At 42.7% G+C, this 22,334-nt stretch overlaps 1 protein-coding gene across 1 annotated transcript in view; it reads left to right on the top strand.

The window, feature by feature from the left end:
* LOC132381711 (immunoglobulin gamma-1 heavy chain-like) overlaps positions 1-18,921 on the top strand; it is a 36,500-nt gene extending 17,579 nt beyond the window's left edge. The window contains exons 4-10 of the mRNA XM_059951287.1: positions 4,188-4,487; positions 6,068-6,364; positions 8,116-8,418; positions 8,509-8,826; positions 16,562-16,864; positions 16,955-17,272; positions 18,569-18,921. Of these exons, the coding sequence (XP_059807270.1) occupies positions 4,188-4,487; positions 6,068-6,364; positions 8,116-8,418; positions 8,509-8,826; positions 16,562-16,864; positions 16,955-17,272; positions 18,569-18,579 (1,850 nt within the window). The 3' untranslated portion in view covers positions 18,580-18,921. The remainder of the gene's footprint in view (positions 1-4,187; positions 4,488-6,067; positions 6,365-8,115; positions 8,419-8,508; positions 8,827-16,561; positions 16,865-16,954; positions 17,273-18,568) is intronic.
* The last annotated feature ends 3,413 nt before the right edge of the window (positions 18,922-22,334 follow it).

Below are 22,334 nucleotides of genomic sequence, written 5' to 3'. Positions count from 1 at the left end.
TCTTATGTGAGACCACCTCACTGTCACTCTTATCTTTGATGCTCTCAGTATCCCAGCTTCTTAAGTGCATCCAGCTTCAGCTCCTTATCGCAGCCTGCAAGCATTTTCTACAGGTGTAGTCCTCAGTGACACTGCAAGCCTCTGCAATGTCCCACATTCTGAAGAACAAGCATACCACTGTCCTAACTGTGACCCTGGAGCTCCAAGAACAAATATTAAAGTTGCTAAACCTTGCCTGTGCTTACATTGATTCTTACCTCTGTTCAGCTTCTTCGCTGATATGTCACAGCTGAAGCTTCATCATTCTAACTTCAAGCACCACATTTGCTACTCAAGCAGAGCTCCTCTGCAGCCTGCCTCACTGCTATATCTGGAGAAACAAGTTTGAAACGATGCTGCCTTCTCCCCTCCACTGCTAAAGCTGGGTCTGTTGTCTTATGTCTTCAATTTGTAACTGACAACATTTCAACATTTTATCTCCTTGCGCCTATATTAATTATTGCTAAATATATATTAATGTTTTTTTACCCTGGATTGAAATCCTCACTTCCCCAACATTTTTTCTAAATGTTGAGTTTGCTCCCCTTCCGATAGCAGAATCAATCTGAAGCCTGTGTGTGTCTGTTGACCATCTTACTGTTGGACAACAAAGCCTCATCTACTGCAATTCACACTGTCTGACACATACTCTCCCACTGGTCTCCTACTCCCAGAGTTCCTGCATGTTCTGCTGTGTCCACACAGTCTTTTTGGGTGATTTTAACCTCATCCACCAGCAATAATCTGTCATTGACAGAGTCAATCATGAGGTAAGTGATGTCACTTCGGTGGGTCAGAACAAACCCCATCCACAGCACTGTCCAAGGTAATTCTGACAACTGGTCAAACCACATCTCTTCAATGTATCCACCTGTCAAAGCTCTTAATGTAAGCAACATTCAAAAACTATTCAAACAACTAAGAGTTTAAAAATAAATTATGCAAGCACAACTATAAACATGTGAAATTATTAGATGGAAATTGATGGGTAAGTCAACACTTCTCCTTGTCCAGTGAAACGAATTGAGGACCAATGCTTTCAAGTGCACTTTGCACCTTAAGGGTTTGGGAATTGCCACAACCTGCATTTCCTCTCTGGACTCTGAGCTGGTCGTTCAGTGAGAATATCACCTACATCGAATGACATTTTGAGATTTCTCCATCTGCCCAGGAATTTCATCGTCACTGTTGGTTGTGTTGGTCGACACTTCTCCACAGAGTCTGCACTAATGTATTTCCACACTTCCTCAGTCCTTTCTGATACAGGTTACCATTCCCTCCTGGTTGGCCAGTAGTTTACCAAGACTCTCAGGAGTTGAAGTTCTTCCTCCATCACCCATGCTAAATATGTTATGCAGTGACATCAGCATCATGTAGTCAGTATAAATATATTTCAGAAGCAAAGACAGCCATTACTATATCACACACATGGTGCTGGAGACAAGCAACAGATTTTTACACCAGTCCTCTAATCAACATCTCATTTGAAGAAATTATAATTATTTGAATAAGGTTACTGCCAAATTCTTCCTATTCCTGTAAACTCCACTAAGCTGGTGCCAACAGTCTTATCAGAATAAGGAATTATATTTGGAGGAGAGACAAGGTGTCACTTTGATACTTTGACTGAAATCTGGCACATCCGAGATTAGGTCATTCCCTCTACTACACTGGAGTGCTGGCCTGTATGGTGTGCCCAAGCATCCACTGTGGGATTGATCCATGTCCTCCTGTCTGAGTATTGAAGTGGTCAGAGCTTTGTTTAACAGGTGAATCATTTTGGAAATTACTAGGAGAACAGCAATTCTGGATTGGCTGTTATGGAATGACCCAGATTTGATTAGGGAGCTTGAGGTGAAGGAACCCTTAGGCGACAGTGATCGTAATATGATAGAATTCAAACTGCATTTTCAGAAGGAGAAACGAAAGTCAGATTTATCAGTATTACATCAGAGTAAAAAGAATTACAGAGGCATTAGTGAGGATCGGGCCAAAGTTGATTGGAAGGGGACACTAGCAGGGATGATGGCAGAAAGCAATGGCTGGAGGATCTGGGAAGAGTTCAGAAGGTTCAGCAGAGATACATCCCAGAGATGAAGAAGGGAGGATGAGGCTGACAAGGGAAATCAAAGACAGCACATAAAACAAAAGGGAGAGCATATAATAGAGCAAAAATTGGAGAGAAGTTAGAGGACTAGGAAGCTTTTAAAAATCAACAGAAGGAAACTAAAAAGCCATAAAGAGAAAAAGGGGAAATATAAAGGTAATCTATCCAATAATATAAAAGAGGATACAATACGTTATTTTGAGATATATAAAGAGTAAATGAGAGACGACAGTAGGTATTGGACTGCCGGAAAAGAACATTGGACAGGTATTAATGGGGGAAATGACAGACAAACTTAATAAATATTTTGCTCCTGTTTTCACTTTGGAAAACCCTAGCAGAATGCCAGAAATGAAAGAGTGTCTGGGGGCAGAAGATGATAACAATGCAATTATTAATATGAAGGCATTGAGAAAGTTGAGAAGTTTGAAGGTAGATGTCACCTCAGCCAGATGGACTACACTCCAGAGTTCTGACAGTTATAGCTGAAGAGATTGTGGAGGCATTAGTAATAGCCTTTCAAGAATCACTTGATTCTGGATATGTTCCAGAGGACTGAAAAATTGCAAATGTCGCTCTGCTCTTTATGAAGGGAGGGAGGCAAAAGAAAGAAAATTATGGGCTAGTTAGCCAGACTTCAGTGGTTGGAAGGACGTTGAAGTCCATTATTAAGGATAAGGTTTCAGATTACTTAGAGGCAGATGACAAAATAGGCCAAAGTCAGAAGGCTTTCCTTAAGGGGGAAATCATGTCTGACAGATAAGTTGGAATTATTTGAGGAAATGAGAAGCTGGATAGACAAAGAGAACACTGTGGATGTTGTTTATTTGGATTTTCATAAAACTTTTGACAAGATGCCACACATCAGGCTGCTTTAACAAGATAGGAGCACATGGAGAGAACACTGGCTGATTGGCAGGAGCCAAAGAGTAGGAATAATGGGAGCTTTTTCCAGTTGGATGCCATTGGCTGGTGGTGTTCCACAGGGGTCGGTGCTGGAACCTCTTCTTTTCATGTTATCTGTTAATCATTTGGATGATGGATCTGACAGCCTTGTGGCAAAAGTTGTGGATGATATGAAGATAAGTGGAGGGGCAGGTAGCAATGAGGAAAAGGTGTCTGTGGAAGGACTTAGACAGGTTGGGTGAATAAGAAGTGGCAGATGGAATGTAGTGCAGGAAAGTGCATGGTTATGCAGTTTGACAGAAAGAATAAAGGTGTGGACTATTTTCTAAATGCGAAGCAAATTGAAAAATCTGAGGTGCAGAAGGACTTCGGAAACCTCATGTAGGAGTTTCTAAAGGTTAACTTGCAGGTTGGGTTTTTGGAAGGAAGGCAACATCAATTTAAGCATTCATTTCGATAGGACTAGCATATAAGAGGAAAGATGTAATGCTGAGGCTTTATAACACACTGGTCAGACTGCTCTTGCAATATTGTGAGCAGTTTTAGGCCCCTTATCTAAAGAAAGATGTGCTGGTATCAGAGAGGGTCCAGAGGAGGTTCACTAGAATAATCCCAGGAATGAAAAGTCTAACATATAAAGGCCACTTGATGGCTCTGGGCCTTTACTCACTGGGGTTTAGAAAACTAGGGTGGAGAGGAATCTCATTGAAAACTATTGAATATTGAAAGGTCCGGATAGGGAGGATGTGGAAAGGATGTGCCCTGTAATGGGAGAGTCTAGGACCAAAAGGATGTCCTCAGAATAGTGGGACATCCATTTAGAACAGTAATGAGAAAACCTATCTTTATGTTGGTGAATCTGTGGAATTCATTGCCACAGGCAGCTGTGCAGACCAAGTCCTTGGGCAGCAGAAGGTGGAGGTTGATAGGTTCTTCATTATTCAGGATGTCAAAGGTTACAGCTAGAAGGAAGGGGGATGGGGTTTGGAGGGATAATAAATCCGGCATGATGGAATGTTGGAGTTAAGTTGATGGCCTAATTTTGCTCCTATATCTTATGGTCTTATGGTCTCTGCTTTGACTGCCAGTAATACATTTATTTACGGAACCGTTTGTGAATTTCTTTCCATTTCAGAGGTCAAGTCCACACCATCACTCTACATCACTGCTTCCTGGAACAAAGAAACTGACCAAGACATCAGCCTCCTTTGTCTGGTCAAGGACTTTCAGCCTGAGAGCATCAGTCAGACATGGTCCACTAACAGTGGGGACATCACCACAGGAATCAAGAAATACCCGGCGGTGTTGGGGCAAAACTCAAAGTACACGATGAGCAGCTTGCTCCGAGTCTCTGTGGCGGACTGGACGAAGAACAAAGTCTACTCCTGCAAGGCAGGGTACAAACCAAACGAGATTGTGACAGTGAAGATCCAGTGTTAGTAGGATCAGTTCTCTTTAAAGCTTCTTCATAAATATATCTGCTGTAGGAAACTTTGTCAAACAATGTAGGAACATGACAAATAACTCTTTTGTTCATGTATTCTATTTCTGCTATACAACGGTGATGCTGTTAAAAACAAGGCAGAAAGTAACCGTGTGGAGTATGGTTTATATATAAGGAGGTAAACTTTATCCTGAGTTCACTGTAACTCAGTATTAATGGAGGGTGGATGAAAGAACTTATGCTGATCTGCCTCATTTCTGTCGTTTTTCAGAATCTTCTCCACCACCCAAGCTCTAAACAGTTCCCACCAAATCGGCTCCCATGCAGAGACCTCTGGCCCATTGTGTCCCTGCAAATTTAAGCTTAACCCATCCTTCCCACACTTTCCCCTCCATCCTGTGGTTGTCACATCTCCAATTAAAGGCCAATCCCTTTGTGAATGTGATGGAATAATCAGAATCAGAATCAGAAACGGGTATAATATCACTGGCATATGTTGTGAAACTTGTTCTCTTTGCGGCAGCAGCACAATGCAATACACAATCGAGGGAAAACATCAATTACAGGAAGTATAGATTAAATAGTTAAATTAAATAAGTAGTGCTAAAGTAGAAATAAAGAAACGAGTGAGATAGTGTTCATGAGTTCAATTTCAATTCATATATCAGATGGCAGAGGGGAAGAAGCTATTCCTGCATCATTGAGTGTGTACCATCCATCTATTGTACCTCCTTCCTAATGGTAGCAATGAGAACAAGGCATGACCTGGGTGATGGAGGTCCCTAATGATGCACCCTGTCTTTTTGAGGCTTCAATCCTTGAAGATGGCCGGGACACTATGGAGGCCAGTGCCCATGATGGAGTTTACAACCCTCTGCAGCTTGCTTGGATCCTGTGCAGTAGCCACCCCTACCCTTCCAGACCAGACAGTGATGCAGCCAGTCAGAATGCTCTCCATGGTACATCGGTAGAAATTTGCAAGTGTCTTTGGTGACATACGAAATCTCCTTAGACTCTTAAAGAAATACAGCCGCTGTCAAGCCTTCTTTGTAGTTGCACCACCACATTGGGTTCTGGATGGATCCTCAGAGATATGGACACCTGGGAACCTGAATTTTTCCACCACACTCCTTTAACCATCACATTCTAGATCTAAACTAATTATTGCAGAAAATACAAAATAATTTCCCCCTGTCCATTCAATTCTTCCTTCCTCTTTATTCTAAAGTTGTAGTTCTCAAGTTCCACCCCATGTACTCCAGCTCACAGGTGACTGTATTAGCCTTTCTGCTCTTTGTTTCCACCCCACCAGCGTTACTGCAGTCTTACACCTCCACACTATTTGCCCACCTCTGCCCCTAGTTACTGTAGAGTGGGACCCGTTGCTAAAGCGGATTGGGTCATACACCCAAAACCCCACACTCACAGCTCTGTCCAGCAGCTCTGTCCAGCATCTCTGTGTAGAGCCAGCACATCAGCAGATCACAGGTCAATATTGTGGTGGGAGAATGCAGTCCAACTACACTCTGGCTCAAACAAACAAGTAATGGCAGCTATTAAATATGTTGCAGCTCTGAATCTCATCTCCCTTGTTCCATCCCCGGAGGATGTCCAAAGTCAAGCCACTGCTGTCCTGGGCTGTATGATACATGGATTTCATCATCACAACCTTAATATTGCCTGGAAGAAAGATGGATTGGTTCAAACAGGCAACATTCTCTCTTCCACTTCAAGAATCAATTCTAGTTCTGAAACCTTCACTTACCTGTCAATGCCTATGAAGGACTGGACCAACAAATCTAAATATACTTGTGAAGTCAACCATCCCTATGGCTTCAGCAAGCTGGCCAGCATGAGATATGCAGACGGTGAGTAATGCTTGAAAGAAATTTGCTTATCATGTCAAACTATCTCACTGACAGTCCTACCCATTTCTTGACCCTCATGTCAGTCCTGTTCAGCCACACATGTTCTTTTGCACACTGAATCAATACTTTCCAATAGGAACTTTAACCCCCGACTACCGGACAGCAGATTCAAGGCAGGATCCCCTACCCATTCAATCTCACATAATTTTACACTGCTAATGGCAAAACCCTCAACAGTGTTACTGCACTGAGAAATCTTTTCTCGGTCCATAGCTCTCAGAAAGTGGTTTAAGTTGCTATAGTGGTAAAGAAGGCACATTGTTAATCGTTAAGGCATTAAGTTCAAGAGTTCAAAAGTTATGTTGCAACTTTGAAAATCTTAGTTAGGCTGCATCTGAAATATTGAAAAAATATTATTTCTTAAGGAGCAGAATTGGGCAATATGGCCTATCAATTATGCTCCACCATTCCATCGTGGCTGATTTATTATCCCTCTCAACCCCATTTCCCTGTGTTCTCCCTACAAACTTTGATGCCCTTATTAATCAAGAACCTATTAATCTATTAAATATTCCCAGAGACACCCTCCACAGATGACTGTGGCAATGAATTTCACAGTTTCACCACTGTCTAGTGAAAGAAGTTCCTCCTCACTCTTTCTAAAGAGGTGCCCGTGTATCCTGAGCTATGAGCTCTGGTCCTGGACTCCACCACTACAGGACACATCATCTCCATGTCCACTCGATCAAGTCCTTTCAATATTCAGTAGGTTTCAATAAGATTTTCTGAACTTTAGCAAGTAGAGGCTCAGAGCCATCAAACAGACCTCATGTTGACCCTTTCATTCCAAGGATTGGTCCCATGAACCTCCTCTGGACCCTCTCCAGTGCCAATATATCCTCTCATAGATAAGGGGACAAAAACTGTTCACAATACTCCAATTGCAGTCTGACCTATGCCTCATAGAGCCTCAGATTTAAAACATTATTCCTGTAATGGTAGCCCCACTATAGGAAGAGTATGTAGGCTTTGGAGAGGTTGCAGAAGAGGTTTATCAGGATTAGAGGGCACTGGCTATGAGAAAAACTCTGAAGTGGTAGATCCTGAAAGGAGATTTGATAGACCATTATAAGATTGTCACAGGCATATAGTGTAGAGATCCAGGGTCTAAATAACAGGATTGAAATACCTAAAGCTAGAAGACACACATTGAAAGGTAGGAGGGGATTAAATTCAAAGGAGGTGTTTTGTACACACAGATTGGTGGGTGCTGGGATGTGTTGCCAGGGGTATTCCTGGAAGGAAATGCAGAGATATTTCAGAGACCTGTATGTTGAAGCTCATGTGGGAGGTGAAGGCTGTAGAGCAGCAGAGAGGCATGGTCACACTACGATGAATGTTGTGATGCAAAAGGGCACTAATCAAAGGATATATTGGATTATCTCTGTGGTATGAAAACTGCATTCTTCCATCTCGCTGTATAAAATACATGTTTGGTTACAATGTCACAAGAGTCCTGTAGTCACAGCAGTGAGCCTCTTTATCCCAGTTATGGGAAAGGGACAGGAAACCCAATAGAAAGGTTCTTCATTCTAACTATACTTTGCAAAAATATCTGACTCGCTGCACAAATCTCAGTGTTTTTGTGATTCAACTTCTAACTATTACAGGCCTACTGATCAGTCCCGACATAGCATAATCAACAGAGAAGTCTCTACTAAAGTTCTGAAGTTTCCATTTCTAATCCCCAGAATTGTCTGTCTTTATTCAAAATCCTGACATTGAAGAGGTGTGGATCGGCAAAACTGCTACCGTGAAGTGCACGGTTCTCTGTACTGATCCACAGAATATCCACATCAGTTGGTTGGTGAACGGGACAGAGTCAAAAATCCCTGCTTCCTCTGAAGAACCAGAAAGTAAAGGAATCGTAAAAATAGTGATCAGTACATTGAGCTCCAGTGTAGAGGAGTGGCTCAGTGGGGTGGAGTACGAGTGCTCTATTCAAGATTTTTCCACGTCCTCTAAAATGTCAGCAAAGACAAAAAGAACCAAAGGTAGGCAAGATGACCAGCGATTAAAAGGTCAACATTAGACAAACTGAGCAAAAATATTTTATGTTACTATTGTTTGCTTGTCTCTTCCAGGAACAACAAAACATCCTGATGTCAGATTGCTGCTTCCAACAGAGGAAGAAATCAAGTCCAATGGTTCTGCCATTCTTGAGTGTGTGGCTGCGGGATTCTACCCAGACCACATAACTGTCACTTGGGAGAAGGGCAGCTCTGTGATCAGGTCAGGCACCCATGCTACACCGACCGCTCTGGAGCAGGGGGGCACTTTCAGTGTCAGACACTTCCTGACCGTGAGTTTACAGGAGTGGAAGACAGAATCAGTCTTCAGCTGTACAGTGACTCATCCCTCCTCCAACACCCGTATCAAGAAGCAAGTGAAGAACATCCCAGGTAAGGTCCTGGTACTAACCCCATTATTGAAATTCAATTAACACACACAAAATGGTGGAGGAAATCAGCAGGCCAGGCAGCATCTGTGGAAAAGAGTATTGTTAACATTTAAGGCAGAGACCCTCCAGCAGGACTAATTGTATTCTTTATCCTAGGAACCCAAACAAGGTAAACACTGAGTCACATGCAGTCAGCCAATATCTGTCCAGAGGCCTTACGACACATTGGATTGACTACTCACTGCCCCAGTTATCTCTGCCTGGACGTTACCTTTAAGCCTTGCCTTACAGAAATGAGCTAGCAATGGTGGATTGGGACAGGCTGTTTTCTGACAAAGATTTACTTGGAAAGTTGGAAGCCAAAATTTTTAGAGTACGGAGCTCGTAAGTGCCTGTCAGATTAAAAGGCAAATATAACAAGTGTAGGGAACCTTGGTTTTCAAGAGAAATTGAGACTCTGGTAAAAAGGAAAAAAAGAGGTGCATAGCGGGTATAGGCAGGTAGGAACAAATGAGGTTTTATGGATTATATGAAATGCAAAACAACACAAAAGAAATCCGGACGGCTAAAAGCAGGCATGAAGTTGTCCTAGCAGACGAGGTCAAGGAGAATCACAAGCGATTCTATAGATATGGATACTATAACAAAAAGATTGCAAAGGACAAAATTAGTTCATTGGAAGATCAGAATTGTAATCCACGTGTGGAACCAGAACTGATGGGGGAGATCTTTAACAGTTTATTGCATTTGTATTTACTCAGGAGATGGACATAGAGTCTATAGAAATGAGGCAAAGTGGCATCAACTTCATGGACCCTGTACAGATTAGAAAGGAGGAGGTGTTTGCTACACTGAAGCAAATCAGTGTGGTTAAATCCCCAGGGCCTGACAAAGTGTTCCCTCAGACCCTATGGGAGGCAAGTGCAGAAATTGCTGTGGCTCTAGCAGAGATATTTAAAGCAACCTAAGCAACAGAACAGGTACCAGAGGATTCGAGGATAGCCAGTGTTGGTCCACTGTTTAAGAAGGGTTAGAGGCAGCAGAAAGGAAACTATAGACCGGTTAGCTTGACATTAGTGGTTGGAAAGTTGTTCGATGTGATTACCGAGTACCTGGAGGCACATGACAGGATAGGCCAAAGCCAGCATTGTTTCCTGAAAGTAAAATACTGCCTGACTAATGTACTGCAATTTTTTGAGGAAATTACAAGCATGGTAGACAAAGGAGATGCAGTAGAAGTACTATGCTTGGATTTTCAGAAGGCCTTTGACAAGGTGCCACACATGATTCTGATTAGCAAGATAAGGGCCCATGGAATTATAGGGGAGTTACTAGCATGGGTGGAGTACTGGCTGATTGGCAGAAAACAGAGAGTGGGAATAAAGGGATCCTATTCTGGCTAGCGGTCTGTAGCTAGTGGAGTTCCAAAGGGGTCGGTGTTGGGACCGCTGATTTTTACAGTGCATGTTAATGATTTGGACTATGGGTTTAATGGATTTGTGGCTAAATTTGCCAATGATACAAAGGTAGTTGGAGAAGTGGATTGTGTTGAGGATACAGAGAGCCTGCAGAAAGACTTAGGTATTTAGGGGAATGGACAAAGAAGTGTCCAATGAAATACAATGTTGGAAAGTTTATGGTCATGCACCTTGGTGGAAGAAATAAACTGGTAGATTATTATTTAAATGGGGAGAGAATTCAAACTGCAGAGATCTAAATGGACTTGGGAGTCCTTGTGCAGGATACCCGAAAGGTTAATCTCCAGGTTGAGTCAGTGGTGAAGAAGGAAAATGCAATGTTGGCATTTATTTCTAGAGGTATAGAATATAAGAGCAGGCATATGATGTTGAGGCTCTATAAGAGACCGCACTTAGAGTATTGTGTGCAATATTGGGCTCCTTATCTTAGAAAGTGCCTAAGAAGAATAGTGAGAGCTGCCTTAATGACTATCGACCAGTAGCATTCACATCTGTAGTGACGAAATGCGTGGAGAGTTTGGTCATAGCTAGAACCAACTCGGCCTCAGAAAGGACTTGGAGCCACTGCAATTTGCCTATTGCCACATAAGGTCAACAGCAGACATAATCTCAATGGCTCCTCACACAGACGCCTATGTCAGGATGACGTTTGTTGACTATAGCTCAGCATTTAACACGAATATTCCCACAATACTGATCGATAAGCCACAGAATCTGGGCCTCTGTATCTCCCTCTGCATTTAGATCCGTGACATCTCAACTGGAAGACCACAGTCTGTTCATATTGATAATAATATCTCCTCCTTGCTGATGATCAATGCTGGTGCCCCTTAGTCTACTGCTCTACTCCATCTACAACCATGACCATGACTGTGAGGCTACGTATAGCTCAAATACCATCTATAAATTTGCTGATGATAGAACCATTGTCACTAAGAATCTCAGATGGAGACAAGAGAGAGATATGCCAACTTCGGGAGTGGTGTTGCAGCAACATTCTTGCTCTCAAAGTCAGCAAGACAAAAGAGCTGATAGACAGTTTGAAACTGGAAAGAGTGAGCATTTTCAAGTTTCTGGGTGTCAAGATCCCTGAGGATCAAACTTGGTCACAACATATCGCTGCAGTAATAAAGAAGGCAAGACGGTGACTATACTTCATTAGGAGTTTGAAGAGATTTGGCTTGTCACCTAAAACACTCAAAAACTTTGATAGATGTACCATGGAGAGTATTCTGACAGACTGAAACATTGTTTGGTATGGGGGTGCTACTGCACGGGACCAAAAGAAGCTACAGAAAGTAGTAAAAGTAGTTAACTCCATCATGGTACAAGCCTCTCTATGATCCAAGACATCTTCAAGGAGCAGTGCCTCAGGAAGATAGATAGTTAGTCAGATAGATAGAAACATAGAAACATAGACAGCCTACAGCACAATACAGGCCCTTCGGCCAATAGTGCAGTGCGGAACATTTCCTTACTTCAGAAATTACCTAGGGTTACCTATAGCCCTCTATTTTTCAAAGCTCTGTGTACCTATCCAGGAGTCTCCTAAAGAGACCCTATTGTATCCGCCTCCACGACCGTTCACTGGCAGCCCATTCCACGCACTCATCACCCTCATAAAAAACTTACCCCAACACCTCCTCTGTAGCTACTTCCAAGCACCTTAAACCTGTGCCCTCTCATATTAGGCATTTTAGCCGTGGGAAATAGCCTCTGACTATCCACACGATCAATGCCTCTCATCATCTTATATACCTCTATCAGGTCACCTCTCATCCTTCGTCGCTCCAAGGAGAAAAGGCCAAATTCACGCAATCTATTTTCATAAAGCATGCTCCACAATCTGGGCAACATCCTTGTCAATCTCCTCTGTACCCTTTCTATGGTTTCCACATCCTTCCCGTGGTGAGGTGAGCAGAACTGAGTGCAGTATTCCAAGTGGGGTCTGAACAGGATTCTATGTAGCTGCAAAATCACTTCTCAGCTCCCAAGCTCAATCCCAAGGTTGCTGGGCCAATGCACCATATGCCTTCTTAAACACAGAGTCAACCTGTGTAGTAGCTTTGAGTGTTGTATTGACTTAAAACCCAGGATCCCTCTGATCCTCCACATTACCAAGTGTCTTACCATTAATACAGAGAGACAGACTTTATTGATCCCGAGGGAAATTGGGCTTCGTTACAGCCGCACCAACCAAGAATAGTGAAGAAATATAGCAATATAAAACCATAATTAATTAAATAATAAGTTAATCATACCAAGTGGGAATAAGTCCAGGACCAGCCTATTGGCACAGAGTGTCTGACCCTCCGAGGGAGGAGTTGTAAAGTTTGATGGCCACAGGTAGGAATGACTTCCTATGACGCTCAACGTTACATCTCGGTGGAATGAGTCTCTGGCTGAATGTACTCCTGTGCCTAACCAGTACATTATGGAGTGGATGGGAGTCATTGTCCAAGAAGGCATGCAACTTGAACAGCATCCTCTTTTCAGACACCACCGTCAGAGAGTCCAGTTCCACCCCCACAACATCACTGGCCTTACAAATAAGTTCATTGATTCTGTTGGTGTCTGCTACCCTCAGCCTGCTGCCCAAGCACACAACAGCAAACATGATAGCACTGGCTACTACAGCTTCGTAGAACATCCTCAGCATCATCCGGCAGATGTTAAAGGACCTCAGTCTCCTCAGGAAATAGAGACGGCTCTGATCCTTCTTGTAGACAGTCTCAGTGTTCTTTGACCAGTCCAGTTTATTGTCCATTCGTATCCCCAGGTATTTGTAATCCTCCACCATGTCCACACTGACCCCTTGGATGGAAATGGGGTCACCAGTGCCTCAGCCCTCCTCAGGTCCACCAACAGCTCCTTAGTCTTTTTCACATTAAGCTGCAGATGATTCTGATTCTAGAATACTATATTCTGCCAACATACTTGACCTCCCAAAATTAACCACTTCACACTTATCTGGGTAGAACTCCATCTGACACTTCTCAGCCCAGCTTTGCATCCTATTGATGTCGCGCTGTAACCTCTGACAGCCCTCCAGACTATCTACAACACCTCCAACCTTTGTGTCATTAGCAAATTTACTAACCCATCCCTCCACTTTTTCATCCAGGTCATTTATAAAAATTACAAAGAAAGAGGGTCCCAGAACAGATCCCTGAGGCACATCACTGGTCCCCAATGTCCATGAAAACTATGACCTGTCTACAACCACTATTTGCCTTCTGTGGGCAAACCAATTCTGAATCCACAAAGCAATGTCCCCTTAGATCCTCTGCCTCCATATTTTCTCAATAAGCCTTGAATGGGGTACCTTATCAAATGGCTTGCTGAAATCCATATACACTACATCTGCTGCTCTACCTTCATCAATATGTTTAGTCACGTCCTCAAAAAATTCGATCAGGCTCATAAGGCATGACCTGCCTTTGACAAAACCATGCTGACTATCCCTAATCATATTATGCCTCTCCAAATGTTCATAAATCCTGCCTCTCAGGATCTTTTCCATCAACTTACCAACCACTGAAGTAAGACTCACTGGTCTATAACTTCTTGGGCTATCTCTACTCCCTTTCTTGAATATGGGAACAACATCCACAACGGTCCAATTATTTGGAAGCTCTCCTGACTCCACTGATGATGCAAAGATCATCATCAGAGGCTTAGCAATCTTCTCCCTCACCTTCCACAGAAGTCTGGGGTATATCTCATCCGGTCCAGGTGACTTATCCAACTTGATGCTTTCCCAAAGCTCCAGCACATCCTCTTTCTTAATATCTGTATGCTCAAGCTTTTTAGTTGCTGTAAGGTATCCCTACAATCACCATAATCCTTTTCCATGGTGAATACTGGAGCAAAGTATTAATTGAGTACCTCTGTCATTTCCTCCGGTTCCATACATATGTTTCCACTGTAGCACTTGATTGGTCTTATTCCCTCGCATCTTATCCTCTCGCTCTTCACATACTTGTAGAATGCCTGTTGTTTTCCTTAATCCTGCCCGCCAAGGCCTGCTCATGGCCCCTTCTGGCTCTCCTAATTTCATTTTTAAGCTCCTTCCTGCTAGCCTTATAATCTTCTAGATCTCTATCATTACCTAGTTTTTTCAACCTTTCGTAAGCTTTTATTTTCTTCTTGACTAGATTTACAACAGCCTTTGTACACCATCCTTTCCCTGTGCAGAACACGCAAATATCCCCTGAACTTTTGCCACATTTCTGCTGTACATTACCCTGAGAACATCTGTTCACAATTTATGATAGATAGATAGATAAATACTTTATTGACCCCAAAGGAAAATACAGAGTCACAGTAGCATTTCAAGTGCACAGATATACAAATATTAGAAAAGAAGTAAGAAAGAATAAAAAATAAATTCCCTCAAACAGTGTAACAGGAGGGTGTCATCACTTCCCCAGCTATAGGTTGGCTCATTATACTGCCTTATGGCAGAGGCTAAGAATGACTTCATAGAGCGCTTTATGGAGCAGCTTTGTTGTCTTATTCTATTGCTGAAAGTGCTCCTCTTTTCAGTCAAGGTGGCATGCAGGGGTTGAGAAACACTGTCCAGAATTACCAGGATTTTCAGGGCCTTCGTCTCCTCTGAAAGTAGAGGTGACTCTGGTCCTCCTTGTGCACAGCCTCCATGTTGGTGCTCCACTCGTCTGTCATCCAGGTTCACCCTCAGGTACTTGTAGATCGTCACAACATCCACATCCTCACCATCAATAGTAACAGGGAGCAGTGCAGACTTATTCATCCTAAGGTCCATCTCATCATCTCCTTTTGCTTGCTCCTTTTGACAAGGTCCTCCACCAAGGCCCTTTATTCATTCTCCCATAAACCCTTTATACACCCAACTATTGCGGATTCATCAGAGAATTTTGGCAGATGACATGACAGTGTTATATCTAAGGTCCAAGGTAAATGGGGTTAACAGGAAAGGAGCCAATACAGTTCCCTGTGGGCCCCTCGTGCTGCTTATAACCATGTCTGAATCTGCACATACTGTGGTCTGCCAGTCAGGTAGTCCATTATCCAGAATACAATGGAAATGCCATTCTGCATTGAATGGAGCTTTTACCCAGCAATGAGGGTGCATGTTATTGAAGGCCCTTGAGAAATCGAAAAAAACATTATCCTCACATTGCTGCCCTGCTTATCCAAATGGGAGAAGGTGCTGTTCAGCTGCAAGATGACAGCATTGTCATCTCCAATGTAGGCAAACTGCAGGGGATCAAGGACTGAGCCAGGACCAGCCTCTCTGGGGTCTTCGTGATGTGTGAGGTCAGGGCCACATCCATTATTAAGGACCCCCATCACTCAAGATATGCCCTCTTCTCATTTTTACCATCAGGAAGGAGGTACTGAAGCTTGAAGGCACACACTCAGTGATTCAGTAACAGCATCTTCCCCTCTACTATACAATTCCTAAATGGACATTGAACCCATGCACACTATCTCATTTTTTATAAATATATATTATTTTTGTATTTGCACTACATTTAATCTCTTTAGCTATGAGAGGAAGTCAGACAAACTTGGCTTCTTTTCCCTGAAGTGGTAGATCCTGAAAGGAGATTTGAAAGACCTTTATAATGTTGTCAGAGGTATATAGCGTAGAGAGGCAGTATCTACAGTCTGTAACAGGATTTAAATATCTAAAGCTAGATGGCATACATTTAAGGCAGGAGGGGATTAAATTCAAAGGAGATGGGCAGGGCAGGTTTTGTGCACACAGAGTGGAGCTGGAATATGTTGCCAGGAGCTGCAGTGGTTGCACATACTGAGATATTTCAGAGGCCTCTATATAGTAACATGTTGAAGATCATGCGGGAGGTGAAGGCTGTAGAGATGGGGAGAGGCGTGGTCACAGTACGACTGAAATGTTGTGATGTAAAGAGTCTGCAGTCATAGGTTGTATTGGATTGTTTCTGTCTGTGTAACTTGCATGCTTCCCTCTCACTATGTTAAGTTTGTTTTTACAGTATCACACCATCGCAAGAGTTCTGTAGTCACAGCAGTGAGCCTCTTTATCCCAGTTATGGGAAAGGGACTGGAAACCCAATAGAAACGTTCTTCATTCTGATTTTACTTTGCAATATTATCTGACTCACTGCTCAAATCTGGGTGTTTTTGTGATTCTGCTTCTAATGACTGCAGGCCTACTGATCAGTCCCGACCTAGCATAATCAACAGAAAAGTCTCCACTAAAGTTCTGAAGTTTCCATTTCTAATCCACAGAATTGTCTGTCCTTATTCAAAATCCTGACATTGAAGAGGTGTGGATCGGCAAAACTGCTACCGTGAAGTGCACGGTTCTCTGTACTGATCCACAGAATATCCACATCAGTTGGTTGGTGAACGGGACGGAGTCAAAAATTCCTGCTTCCTCTGAAGAACCAGAAAGTAAAGGAATCATAAAAATAGTGATCAGTACATTGAGTTCCAGTGTAGAGGAGTGGCTCAGTGGGGTGGAGTACGAGTGCTCTGTTCAAGATTTTTCCACGTCCTCTAAAATGTCAGCAAAGACAAAAAGAACCAAAGGTAGGCAAGATGACCAGCGATTAAAAGGTCAACATTAGATAAACTGAGCAAAAATATTTTATGTTACTATTGTTTGCATGTCTCTTCCAGGAACAACAAAACGTCCTGATGTCAGATTGCTGCTTCCAACAGAGGAAGAAATCAAGTCCAATGGTTCTGCCATCCTTGAGTGTGTGGCTGCAGGATTCTACCCAGACCACATAACTGTCACCTGGGAGAAGGGCAGCTCTGTGATCAGGTCAGGCACCCATGCTACACCGGCCGCTCTGGAGCAGGGGGGCACTTTCAGTGTCAGACACTTCCTGACCGTGAGTTTACAGGAGTGGAAGACAGAATCAGTCTTCAGCTGTACAGTGACTCATCCCTCCTCCAACACCCGTATCAAGAAGCAAGTGAAGAACGTCCCAGGTAAGGTCCTGGTACTAACCCCATTATTGAAATTCAATTAACACACACAAAATGGTGGAGGAAATCAGCAGGCCAGGCAGCATCTGTGGAAAAGAGTATTGTTAACGTTTAAGCCAGAGACCCTCCAGCAGGACTAATTGTATTCTTTATCCTAGGAACTCAAAAAAGGTAAACACTGAATCATATGCAGTCAGCCAATATCTGTCCAGAGGCCTTACTACACATTGGATTGACTACACACTGCCCCAGCTACCTCTGCCTGGATGTTACCTTTAAGCTTTTCCTTATAGAAATGAGCTAGCAATGGTGGATTGGGACAGGCTGTTTTCTGGCAAAGATTTACTTGGAAAGTTGGAAGCCAAAATCTTGAGAGCACTAAGCTTGTAAGTGCCTGTCAGATTAAAAGGTAAATATAACAAGTGTAGGGAACCTTGGTTTTCAAGGGATATTGAGGCCCTGGTAAAAAGAAAAAAAGGAGGGGCACAGCAGGTATAGGCAGGTAGGAACAAATGAGGTTTTATGGAGTCTATGAAATGCAAGAGAACACAGAAAGGAAATCGTGAGAGTGAAAAGAAGGCATGAAGTTGTTCTAGCATCAGTGTCAGACACTTCCTGACCGTGAGTTTACAGGAGTGGAATACAGAATCAGTCTTCAGCTGTACAGTGATTCATCCTCCCTCCAACACCCGTATCAAGAAGCAAGTGAAGAACGTCCTGGGACTCACCCCATTATTGAAATTGTTTACTTTGTCCAATAAATTGTGCTAGATTTAGGTGAAAACGGAATCATTGTGCATGGCTCTAATCCAGAAGCCTGATCTTAGAAATACCGTATCACTGAGATTGCTTTCCTGACTTGAGGATAATCCAAACCACTTCACTGAACAGGAACCCAGAAGGAATCTGGTACTCTTCTTCAAAATGCTCTTTCCCTCTGCCTTTGAATGGAATCCCAGCCTCTGATTTGTGCTTCATTAGTAACAAAATTTGCAACAGAGCATTTCTCTCACTCACTCACGCTCCCACCTCAGTCCTCTTCACTCTCTGACAATCTGTCTCCCTGTCTCTGCCCCTACATGGGGTAGCTAGCCGGACAGTGTGCAAAATGCTGTTGGATCACTCAGCATTCTGATGAAGATGCTGGTGAATTTAGTTACACTCTATGGAGTTAAAAAAATGTATTTACATGATTGGTGCAAAGATCAAAATAATGCCACTGCTTACAATTCAATATATAGAGGAAAGGTACAGGAAGGTCTTTGACCTGAAATGTTAATACTGTCTCCTTCTCCACAGGTACACCCTGAGATTTGGTGGGATATGAGTCAATCACAGCCAATCTGTTCTGAAGCATCAATGTCTCCCAGAAAACCCGCCTTGTGTCAATATTTCACGTGTTCTGACCATTTGTTTTAGATCTTGTGTCTGCCTCTTCATGATTCCATCTATAAAGTACTTGTTTTATTAGTTTGGTGATTATTAACTGACCCAGAGAATCATTTAGCTCATTAATTTCCTGACACTTACTACATGATGAAAATCTGGATTCTTCTCATTGAGAACAAAATTCAAAGCATATTAATCAAATGGCATGATTCACCACAAATCTCTGTGCAGCCGGATAACTTTCAGTGCTGTATGTGATTACACATAGCATTAAATCTATTTAGATGTCAATGTATTAATCCATTTACAATAAATGTCTTATGAAAATGCTTTGGTTGTAAGTGTCCCACACTGTTTTTTTGGGAGACAGTAAGTAAGTAACTTGGGATTGAGAAAGGTCATAAAGGATTGCAATATTGGTGTGAGTATTCTAATTGCTCAGGCATTTCAAAATCAAGAAGGGGATAGTGCTTGGTCTAAGTGCATAAACGCGCGTAAGTCCTCACTGCCTGTGGGATATATTCTAGGTTATTGAAAGAAGCAAAGGAGGAGATTCTTAAGGGCTTGACAAAGATCTTTGTGTCAGCACTTGCAAAACGTGAGGTCCTAGAGGACTAGAGAGTAGCTAATGTTCTTCCTTTGTTCAAGAAGGAAAATAGAGAAAACCTCAGAAATGATAGGCCAATGAGTCAGTGGTAGTGAAGCAACTGGAGAGGACTCTGACGAATAGGATTAGTGGGGATTAGAAAAACATGTGCAGGTTAGGGGCAGTCAAGTGTGGCTTTCTGCAAGCCAGATCATACCTTACATACAAGACTGAATTTTTTGAGGGGGCACTGAAGGTTATTGAAAAGGGTAGGGTAGTGAACGTTGTCTACATGGTCATTATTCATTTGACAAGATCATTCTAGGCTAAGCTAGACAAAGCTAGCTTTGCTGATATTGTGAAAGTGCAGCAGGAACATTTAGAAGCAGAACACTTTAGGTTTCATAAGTGGGATCAAGAGGAAGGAGAGTCCATTCATACACCAAACCAATGCAGGTTTAAACATAGAAACATAGAAAACCTACAGCACAATACAGGCCCTTCAGCCCACAACATTAAGCCGATCATGTCCCTACCTTAGAAATTACTAGGCTTACCCATAGACCTCAATTTTTCTAAGCTCCATGTACCTATCCAAAAGACTCTTAAAAGACCCTATTGTATCCGCCTCCACCACCATTGCCGGCAGCCCGTTCCACACACTCACCACTCTCTGAGTAAAAAACTTACCCCAACATCTCCTCTGTACCTGCTCCCGAGCACATTAAACCTGTGTACTCTTGTAGCAACAATTTCAGCCCTGGGAAAAAGCCTCGGACTATTCACACGATCAATGCCTCTCATCATCTTATACACCTCTATCAGGTCACCTCTCATCCTCCGTTCACTCAACCTATTCTCATAAGGCATGCTCCCCAATCCAGGCAACATCCTTGTAAATCTCCTCTGCACCCTTTCTCTGGCTTCCACATCCTTCCTGTAGTGAGGTGACCAGAACTGAGCTCAGTACACCAAGTGGGGTCTGACCAGGTCCTATACAGCCTGCAACATTACCTTTCAGCTCCTAAATTCAATTCCACAATTGATGAAGGCCAATACACTGTGTGCCTTCTCAATCACGGAGCCAACCTGTGCAGCTGATTTGAGTGTCCTGTGGATTTGGACTCCAAGATCCCTCTGATGTTCCACAATGCCAAGAGTCTTACCATTAATACTATATTTTGCCATATTTGCCCTACCAAAATGAACCACTTCACACTTACCTGGGTTAAACTCCATCTGCCACTTCTGAGCCCAGCTTTCCATCCTATCAATGTCCCACTGTAACCTCTGACAGCCCTCCAGACTATCCACAACACCTCCAACCTTTGTGGCATCAGTAAACTTACTAACCCATCCCTCCACTTCCTCATCCAGGTCATTTATAAAAATCACAAAGAGTAATGGTCCCAGAATAGATCCCTGAGGCACACCACTGGTCATTGACGTCCATGCAGAATATGACCTATCTACAAACACTGTTTGTCTTCTGTGGGCAGGCCAGTTCTGGATCCACAAAGCAGTATCCCCTTGGATACCATGCCTCCTTACTTTCTCAATAAGCCTTGCATGGGTACCTTATCAAATGCCTTGCTGAAATCCATATACACTACATCTGCTGCTCTTCCTTTATCAATGTGTTTAGTCACATCCTCAAAAAATTTAATCAGGTTCATAAGGCAGGACCTGTCCTTGACAAAGCTATGCTGACTGTTCCTAATCATATTAACTCTCCAAATGTTCATAAATCCTGCCTCTCAGGACCTTCTCCATCAACTTACCAACCACTGAGGAAAGACTCACTGGTCTATAATTTCCTGGGCTATCACTACTTCCTTTCTTGAATAAAGGAACAACATCCGCAACCCTCCAATCCTCTGGAACCACTCCCATCCCCATTGATGATGGAAAGATCATCGCCAGAGGCTCAGCAGTCTCCTCCCACAGTAGCCTAGGGTACATCTCATCCAGTCCCGGCGACTTATCCAACTTGATGCTTTCTATAAAGCTCCAGCACATTCTTTTTCTTAATATCTACATGCAAAAGCTTTTCAGTCTGCTGTAAGTCATCACTATAATCACCAAGATCCTTTTCCATAGTGAATACTGAAGTAAAGTATTCATTAAGTACCTCTGCTATTTCCTTCAGTTCCATACACAGTTTCCCACTGTCACACTTAGTTCCTATTCTTTCACGTTTTATCCTATTGCTCTTTGCATACTTATAGAATGCCTTGGAGTTTTCCTTAATCTTGCCCGCCAAGGCCTTCTCATGACCCCTTCTGGCTCTCCTAATTTCCTTCTTAAGCTCCTTCCTGTTAGCCTTATAATCCTCTAGATCTCTAACATTACCTAGTTCTCTGAACCTTTTGTAAGCTTTTCTTTTCTCCTTGACTAGATTTCTTACAGCCTTTGTACACCATGGTTCCTGTACCCCACCATAACTTCCCTGTCTCATTGGAATGTACCTTTGCAGAACTCCACACAAATATTCCCTGAACATTTGCCACATTTCTTCCATACTTTTCCCTGAGGACATCTGTTTCCAATTTAAGCTTCCTGCCTGATAGCTTCATAATTCCCCTTACTCCAATTAAACGCTTCTTTAACTTGTCTGTTCCTTTCTCTCTCCAATGCTGTTGTAGAGGCGATAGAATTATGATCACTATCTCCAAAATGCTCTCTCATTGAGAGATCTGACACCTGATCAGGTTCATTTCCCAATACCAAATCAAGTACAGCCTCTCCTCTTGTAGGCTTATCTACATATTGTGTCAAGGAACATTCCTAAACACACCTAACAAACTCCACCCAATCTAAACCCCGTGCTCTAGGTGAAACTTTGAGAAGATGCAACAATGTAGGACACATAGAAAGAGCACGTTGGACAGACAAAAATAAATGGACTGCAAGGAGAAGTGAAACAAATAAAAAGTCAAGTTGCAGTTTCAAAGAGTGCACTGATCTGCATGCTGTCAATGAAAGATTTGATAACGATAAGAGGGTATACAGGACTGGGTAGCGTAATGAGTGACAATTTGAAAACTAACAAGAGACAAGTAATATGGCTTACTCCAGAAGTGAATTAAG

This window comes from Hypanus sabinus, chromosome 26, assembly GCF_030144855.1.
Source record: "Hypanus sabinus isolate sHypSab1 chromosome 26, sHypSab1.hap1, whole genome shotgun sequence".
NCBI lineage: Eukaryota > Metazoa > Chordata > Chondrichthyes > Myliobatiformes > Dasyatidae > Hypanus > Hypanus sabinus.
This window is presented reverse-complemented; position numbering and strand designations above follow the sequence as displayed.